The sequence below is a fragment of the Neophocaena asiaeorientalis genome, unplaced genomic scaffold, assembly GCF_003031525.2.
Source record: "Neophocaena asiaeorientalis asiaeorientalis breed wild unplaced genomic scaffold, Neophocaena_asiaeorientalis_V1.1 scaffold118, whole genome shotgun sequence".
NCBI classification, from domain to species: domain Eukaryota; kingdom Metazoa; phylum Chordata; class Mammalia; order Artiodactyla; family Phocoenidae; genus Neophocaena; species Neophocaena asiaeorientalis.
Window position 1 is genome coordinate 1,467,039 of NW_020175528.1, and position 8,691 is coordinate 1,475,729.

Consider the following 8,691-nt stretch of genomic DNA (forward strand, 5'->3'; position numbering starts at 1 on the left):
GCAAATTACAGAGTAGCTACGTGGAGAGTGATCGCAAGTCTGTCAAGAAAAAAAATATGTAGAAAAATGCTCAGAAAGAAACACACCTAATGCTAACAGTGATATTCTCTGAGAAGCAGGAAAACAGCCAACTTGTTTCTGCTCCCCTTCACTTCTCTACAACTGCAAAATGTTCTGTAGTACACGTGTATTATTTTGGTAATGAGAAGAAAAGTTAAAGAAGCATGAAGAAAAAAATAGAGCTGCATCTTAATATATACACCGCAAAAGTCTCCTACGGCAATATCGCTCTCAACTCTCAGGGGACTTTCCAGTTGTTCTTTCCAACGGTTTCATCGTCGGGAGGGCTGTTCAGTAAAAGTAATTTGAATTGTCTGCCAGGAAGAAACACTGAGTTGCCCTGAAAGCTACAGTATATTCGGCTGGTGGGGGGAGAAGGATGGAAGGATGTGGAAGGAAGGCAGGAAAACCTGGGGCCCAGATCTACGGGGGGAATACGAGTTTGAGAACCGTCCTTTGCTGCCTCCTCCAAAAGAATGTTTTCAACTCTCCCTCTCCCCCTCCCAGAGCAGCTGCTAACGATGTGCTAGTGCCAGTGGGCCTGAGTTCCCGAAGGGCTGCTTCTATAATAATCCTAACTACCCACTGCCTTAAAGCATGCTGGTCCCCAGCAAATGGGATGCCTGGCAAGACAGCCCTTCTTAGCTCACAAAAATAGATGGTGTTATACCACCTGTCTGGGCAGGACCGTTTCCCAGTTACTCTCCAAGGTGCATTAGGTCGTGTGATCTTCCCTCTTGCCCTCATCTGTGGCTAACATCAGACAGGAAAAGGAAGGGCCTCAGACTGCGGTGGCTGCAGGCCGTAGCTGACAGTATCTGGATTCCCGAGGCCTGACATCAGCCTATAGGCAACGCAGGGACAAGCAATTATCTGGGTCCACATCTCACCTTCTGTTTATGAGAGGTGCATGCAGACTGGTAGCCAAGTGCCCGAGAGCTATTGTTAGTACTTTTAAAATTTCACTTTTATCGTTGTAAGAATAATCATTATTATGGGTGCCGTAAACAAGCAGGCTAATGGCATCTGCCACCCGTGACCCTCTCCACCGCCATCTTCTGCCCTCATCAACTCACTCTTTGTGCTGTTTCAGTACCAATGACATCACACCCCTCTCTCTCTCTGTGTTAGCTTACATGTCTACTCACTCTCTACCCTAGTCCTGGAAGGTCCCTCTCTGTCTCGTTCCCCATTATTGCTGACAAAAATCTCTACCTTCAACCCCTCTTCCAGAAGACCCCACCACCCTGACCCCTGGCTGGTACTGCACACGCCCAACCACTCTGTACGCTTCCAGCCACTAGCGCTCTCTCTCACACACACTGGCAAGCCCTCGGTGGTGATTATCTGTTTATTAAACCAGACAAGGATCTCCTCCAGAGCCCAACTTATTGATTTGCCAGTAAGTCCCTGAACCCAGTACAGTCCCTTCAGCACAGTGGGAATCAGGGAAACTGATGGAAGATTTTGTCCATATGCAAGCGCAAGAGAACGAGAGAAAATGGTGTGGTGAACACGCCCCCTACCTAGGGGGTGAGCAATCAGTCAGCAGTTGGGTCACAGGAGCCAGGATGACCCAACCTGACCTGACAAGAGGACGGCTCCCAAGAAAACCCAGAAACCACAGGCCATTTGAAAGAGAGATATACGTGTACCATTATTAATGACAGACTTCGTTAAGTGTATATTAACGTGCTTTTAGATTTTGCCAACGCTACACGAAGCCATTGAGATTGGCAAGCATTTAAAAAGTAAGTGTACAAAATTATTTATAACAACATATACCTGTTGAGAGCAAAAAATGTTTCTGGTATCCCTTAAAAACTAAACAAAATAAAATAATTATTTAAAATAGCTCTCTCATCTTTTGTGAATCCTTTCAAAATTTGTTTTCATAAATGTTTTATCATGCACAAAATACACCAGTCTGCTTAATGAGTAAATATACTTATTTAAATGATCTCTAGTTCACAAATTTTTCAATAAAAGCCCACAAGATCAAAAATATTCGAAGACCACCGGCCCAGAGGTTGAAACTTTCACAAAGTGCGGGATCAGAAGGTCATGGTTGCCGTCCAGCTCCTCCCCTGTTGTCTGTGTGACCCCAGGCAATCCGTCGCACTCTACCCCATGGACTGTCCACTCCCCCATCAGTGAAATGGGAATAGTAACAGTACCCCCTCTAGTGTCTGTCTGTTAGGATTTCCTTTGCACTGTGCCTAGCGTATAGCAAGGACTCCATAATTACTAATCACTTTTTATTTTAAAGTAGGATTTTCATTTAGGACTGCCAACCTGTCCAGCATTCAAATACTCAGACACTCCCCTGGGAAACTTGGGGTCATAGTATCAGGCAAGGACAGCTATAGGCTGTCCAAGAACTAGAAACACAGGAACAAGGGTTGGAAAGATGGGTCTGCTGACTGCCATGTTGCCAGGGCCTGGGACAGATGCCAGGATAAAGTCCACAGACAGCAATTGCATTCAACAGTTCTAGTGATGGAGAAAGTGCTCCCACCTCCACACTAAAGGCCACCCCTGGAGGCTGGGGGTAGAGAGCCGGCACCTCCAGGTCAGCGCCACACTGCAGTGAAGAAGAGAGACCAGACTGGCTAGTCTCCAGCCCTAGGACCAGCCTTCCATAAACTGGCAAGGGGAGGGGTGTCCTCTGCAAATGGTAGGGTTGGTGCCACAAAGGCAAAAAGTCTGGGAGCCTGAGCCCACCACTCACTTCCACACCTTGCCCACCCTGGAGAAGAAGATGGAGTGTCTCAGCCTACCCTTCCCCCACGAACTTTGCCAAGGGATGCAACAGCTTGTCAACTAGACTTACCAATTTACTTATTTAATTATATCACCAGTGCCGCTCCACTTCAGCAATGCCTCGTTATACTGCTCCAGGCCAGCCCCTCAGATACTGAAGAGTTAGTCACGCAAAGTGCTTCTGCCCTTGAGAATCTCAGAGTCTGCTGGGAGAGACAGACACACACCATGACCACGGGGGAAAGCTACGAGAGCCTGGTGAAGGGGCACTCATCTCTGGTCCCAAAGGAGACCAATCTTTCTTGAGCATTTATTCTGTGCCACACATTGTTTTCAATCCTCTCAATGCCCTAACCCTCTTTACAGATAAGGAAATTGAGCGGTAGGTGGCTTCTCTAATACTATATGGCTTCTCAGAAGCAGCGCTGGTATTCAAATTCACATCTTTTTTTGGGTTTTTTGTTTTTTTTTTTTTTTGCGGTACGCGGGCCTCTCACTGCTGTGGCCTCTCCCGTTGCGGAGCACAGGCTCCGGACACGCAGGCTCAGCGGCCATGGCTCACGGGCCCAGCCGCTCTGCGGCACGTGGGATCCTCCTGGACCGGGGCACAAGCCCGTGTCCCCTGCATCGGCAGGCGGACTCCCAGCCACTGCGCCACCAGGGAGGCCCTAAATTCACATCTTTTGACTGCTGTGTTCATGCTCTTCACATAAATTTGTGCCGCCCAGCCTCAGGGGCTGCCTGGACATCCATCTGAGAAGTGGAGGTGATATTTGGGATCGCCCAGCCTCTCCTCCTGACCCAGCCTGAGCCTGGGGTTCAGTGACGGAGGAGGAGGACGGTGTGTCAGGGCCATGACCTGAGCTGTCCTCACTCCTGTGTTTTCCATGTGTCTGTCCTCCCACAGCCCCCAAATCAGCAGTTTTTGAAGAAATGCTTCACAACTTAGATTTCTGTGACATTTTAGTGCTGGGAGGGGACTTGGACCCCAAACAGGAGTGCTTGGAGCTCAACCACAGTGAGCTCCACCAGCGACACCTGGACGCCACCAACTCCACGGCCGGCTACTCCATCTACGGTAAGGCCGTGCTCAGTCCTGCACCTGGTGGTCCCTTCTCAGTGGCCCTGTCCAGGGAGTCATGAGTGGGATGGCAGCTCCATCTCCTGTGGAGGTGGGTCAGGAGGGAACCCTTGACCTCAGAGCATGGACGTCTAGCCCCTCCTTTGACGAGCTATTCCAGTATCCGGGGGAATTGGCTCCCATTCCACTCCTGGGAAATCTGTAGAAACTAGGCGGGTGCCTGCTCTTATCATGTTTGATCTCAGCAAGTATTACAGCAACATTTGGCAGATTGAGGCCAAACGTTCTGGTCAGAGCCCAATCTATGTGGAAATTCTGTGCTTCAGTTTAATTGGCTCCTTAGAATGTCTGCACTGACACAGTGTCTGCCCCTAAACACCCTGAGCTCTTACCCTCACCGACTTCAGGAGACCCACACCGCCAGCAGCTGCAGCCTGTCTCCCCAGCCCCTCTTCTGCCTTCTTATGACAGGTGTGGTCTCTTGACACAGGTGTGGGCTCCATGAGCCGCTATGAGCAGGTGCTACGTCACATCCGCTACCGCAACTGGCATCCAGCTGCCCTGGAGGCCCGGCGGTTCAGGCTCAAGTGCTCGGAACTCAATGGGCGCTACACCAGCAATGAGTTCAACTTGGAGGTGAGTGAGCCCCGCAGTTGTGAGGGAAGCCCCGGCCCGCCCATTCATTCACTTCGCTTATTCGGGAGAACTGCGGCCACTGGTCCACCTGCCACTCCCGGCCCACTGCACCCCTCCCTGCTCTTCTCAGGTCAGCGTCCTCCATGAGGTCAGGGTCTCAGACAAGGAGCACGTCAACCACCTCATCGTGCAGCCGCCCTTCCTCCAGTCTGTCCACCACCCGGAATCCCAGACTAGCATCCAGCGCAGTTCAGGTAGGTCACATGGGAGGAGGGACCTCAGGACACCAGGTGCTGATGGTGACTCAAGACCGTCCACGCAACAGACAGTTAGGGTGCAGCAGCGCCAGAGGCGCCCAGAACTGAAGGAGGTACCCGGCTGTGGAGAAGCTATGGGCCTGGCTCTGAGGCACTCACGGCCTCAGGAGGGCACAGGTCAAGTACACAAGAAGTTATAAGAAATGTGTAATAGCAGACGTTACAAAGGGCTGGGGTAAAATTTTGCAAGTCCTTTTAGACCCAACTCAAAGCTACATGCTGTATGTAGCCTTCCCTGAGCCCGTCACACATGCTCACACACACGTATGCACCATATTGCAAAGTATCCCACCCTTACTTCTGTTCCAGTACCTTCCATATTGTCTTCCTATCTGGTGGGCACTTCTGTCTGTCCCGACTGAACTCCACAGTTTCTAGCTCTCAGGGGGAGGGGAAGGAGGCTGCCCTATGCTTTGATGGAAAAAGCAAGAGATCAAAGAAAATGTGCACTTACTGAGCACCTACTATGTGCCTCTGTGGAAATTCACATAGATGATTTCATTTGCTCCTCACAACTACCCATGGGATAGGAATGATGCAGTCTACTATATAGATGAAAAAAGTGAAGCCCAGACAGAGTAAGGTTCTGACCCAGAGCTCTCCAACTGGGCAGCGTAGGGCAGATTTTAACCTACACGTGGATGTTTCAATCGTGTTCCATCCCAAGGGTGAGCTAGTTCCTCGCTCACCTCGTCCTGCGAATTCCTTCCTCATTCCAGTGGTCCCGAGCATTGCCACAGTGGTCATCATCATCTCCGTGTGCATGCTAGTGTTTGTCGTGGCCATGGGCATGTACCGGGTCCGGATCACCCACCAGCACTTCACCCAGGAGTCTGAGGCTGCCAAGGAAGCCGAGATGGATTGGGACGACTCGGCACTTACTATCACGGTCAACCCCATGGAGGTAACAATCGTCACGCGGGGGCTGGGAGCTCAGAGCGGGATGCCTCTCCTCCACCCAGCTCCATCCTTCCTGTGCCAGAAGCCCTGCCCAGCTAGCCCAGCCCCACTGGTCCTTCCCTTCTCTGGGCTCCTCCAGCCTCTCAACCTGCATGAGCCACACTTACCCACCAAATGCATTCACTGCTTAAAAACGTGTGAATTGCTCTCACCCAACAAACAAAAGCAGACATTTCTTAAGGCAAGCAGCCACGTAGTGTCTGTCCCTGGCCTCCCCTGTAGTATTTAGCTCAGAGCTGACGCACTCTCAGGGACTCGGTATTGAATTTTTGATTAGCTACCAGTATAAATTAGATGGCTTTGCTCCATCTGCCTGCAGAGCTCACTTAAAGACTCAGAATATGTTAATACAAAACCCCAATGGTAATACCTGCCATTTATTGAGCCCCCATCACGCCAGCACTGCACGGGGTCCTCAACATGCACCACCTCATTTAATCTCCCCAGCAACCTGTGAAGTGGGAGTCACCCTCCTCATTTACCAAGGTAGGACCAACTCAGAGAGGGAAAGTAAAGTACTCAAACTCCCAGAGCTGTTAATGGCACCACCAGTATTCAAAGCCACGTCTGTCTGATTCTAAAGTTATCTTTCCAGTTGGCCATCAGCCCCCAGAATCCACCCATGAGTGTCCAAATGTCCCTGATCTGGACATAGGACACTCAAGAAAAGCCGCTTCCGTCGGGCCCTTTGTTCTGCCCATGGCTGCTGGGTGGGGGGAAAGGCAGGAGTAAGAAAGCGAGGGAGTCAGTGGCCATGAAGAGGAGCCACTGAGGAATGAAAAGTATCCCAGCCGGTCCCCAGTTTCCCCGCCTCACCTGGCCTCCTGCTCCAACTTCAGAGCCAGCGTGCCAATGCCAGTCAGCTCGTCCCAGCGTGTGCTGTAGGTATAGGGCTGAGCGCAGCACTCTGGGGACCCCAGCATTTCCACCTTCAGAGAGCTGGGCCTTGGGCCTAGGAGGCAAGATCGTTATGCCCGGAGCGCTCTGAGTACCCGGCCAGAGTGTGCTCACCAAGGGCTAACCTGGTGATGCCTGCAATCAGTGAAGCATAAGCAGGGAGAGCCTTTGGGGCCGTCCAGGGAAGATTTCCTGGAGCCTCAGCAAGGCCTTGAAGAATGAGTAGGATCTGGAGGAGACAAAGGTACAAGAGAAAACACTCCAGAGACGGGATGTTGCCAAACATGGGCTCACATCTCTTATGGCTGGTTTATGAACTCAAACATAAATCCAGAAATAAGATGTGACTGGAATTGCCAAAAAGCTGGGGGGAGGGGGAGGGCACTGGAAAAGCGTGGGGTAGAGTTTGAGGACACAAACCCCCAGGGGTGAGGGGCAGGCGTGGAAAATGAGGACCGTTAACTTTGTCCTTCTGAAAGGAGTATTTTTGAGTCTCGGCTTAGAAGACCTTCTGCTCCCAGAGACATTATTTTCGCACCTGGAAGAGGGTTACAAGCTTAAATGCTATCCTCGCATTGAGAAGCAAGTCATTAAAGACTTGGACACCTATGTAGATGGGTTTCAGAAATGCCAGAAAAGAAACTTTGGCCCGAAAGCCTCCCTGAATGATGGATGGGATCGGCCTCAATGTCCAATGTTTAAAACGCAACGATTTACCTTGAGTTTGGGTCCTGGAATTTGCCATCTCTTGTCCTTGTCCTTAGCCCTCCGATTGGTCTTTCACCAAAGGACTTCCCTTCCAGGAAGCCTATCTCCCGGCCCAAGGGTTTAGCATCAAGGGAAGGAGTTGCAAGGGGCCCTAAACGTCTCCTTAATGGAGGGAGAAACTTAAAACTCCAGCGTGGCTCCTGTTTGATCCCTGATGAGCGTTTCCCTTCTCTCCCTGCCATCCAGAAACACGGAGCCCCGGGGCGTGGGGAAGATGAGACCGAGGAAGAGGAAGAGGAAGACCTAAGCTCGAGCAGCAGTGACTCCGAGGGCAGTGACGAGGAGTATGGGGTGGGCAGGGGCGTACACGGGCAGGGCGGAGTCGCGCAAGCGCAGCTGGAGTGGGATGACTCCACCCTCCCCTACTAGTGCCCGCCTTCTGCGCCCGCCCACATGTCCCTTTTGGAAGCCCCACCCCGATGTACGCCCCAGCCTATCACGTCGCCTCTGACTTCTATGACAGGTCTCAGCAGGCCTTCCCCAGCATCCTGGAGCCCACCCTTTATGCCTTGGGTACTCCCCGCGTCCCAGCCCTGGGGTGGTTCCCAGAAGCCCAGCGTCATCCTCACTGGGGACTTCAGGGGGGACTTTGTCCTGTGGCCCCCACTTCTCTTGCACTGGGCTCACCCAGCAGCCTGGATCCGTGGGTACCGTGTTTGCTCTTCCCTGCAGCGGAGAAGGTCAGCCTTCATGTCGCTCCCCTACCTGGGCTCCACGTTCTCAGGGCCCTGAGGTTCCAACCCCCTGTGCGGGCACTGACTCCGTGGTGTCTCCACACCGACCATCAGGTTCTTCGCACCTGACTCTCCAGGCTGCTTCCTACAAGCAGGATGGTCAGACTCCACACACCCGAGGTCTAAGTCCTCAACACTTCAAAGGAACGTCCGTACCGAATTAAGTTTGCAGGGAAGGGTTTGCCTAGGCTGTCCCCACTGGTCCCCTCCCCCCGCCACACACACGCGCTCTTCCATTTTGGAGAGCCTTTCCCTTTGTCCTTTTTGAGGCCACAGAAGCTCATATGAAAAGTCCGAAGCCAAGAGCAGGCCCTTGGCCACAGCAGGGCCTGGTTCCAGCCAAAGTTCTCTGAGAACCTGCCTTCCTGGCAGCTGCTGAGACCCGCGGTGCTGCCCTGCTGGGGGCTCCCACCACACGACACCATGAGGGCCAGGAAGCATTACACGTAGCCACTGCCCTGGGTGACAGCTGTGA

At 52.1% G+C, this 8,691-nt stretch overlaps 1 protein-coding gene across 1 annotated transcript in view; it reads left to right on the top strand.

Moving 5' to 3' along the window:
* Window positions 1-7,851, top strand: part of CLSTN2 (calsyntenin 2) — a 511,540-nt gene extending 503,689 nt beyond the window's left edge. The window contains exons 13-17 of the mRNA XM_024769029.1: window positions 3,731-3,901; window positions 4,395-4,540; window positions 4,671-4,794; window positions 5,577-5,761; window positions 7,669-7,851. Of these exons, the coding sequence (XP_024624797.1) occupies window positions 3,731-3,901; window positions 4,395-4,540; window positions 4,671-4,794; window positions 5,577-5,761; window positions 7,669-7,851 (809 nt within the window). The remainder of the gene's footprint in view (window positions 1-3,730; window positions 3,902-4,394; window positions 4,541-4,670; window positions 4,795-5,576; window positions 5,762-7,668) is intronic.
* The last annotated feature ends 840 nt before the right edge of the window (window positions 7,852-8,691 follow it).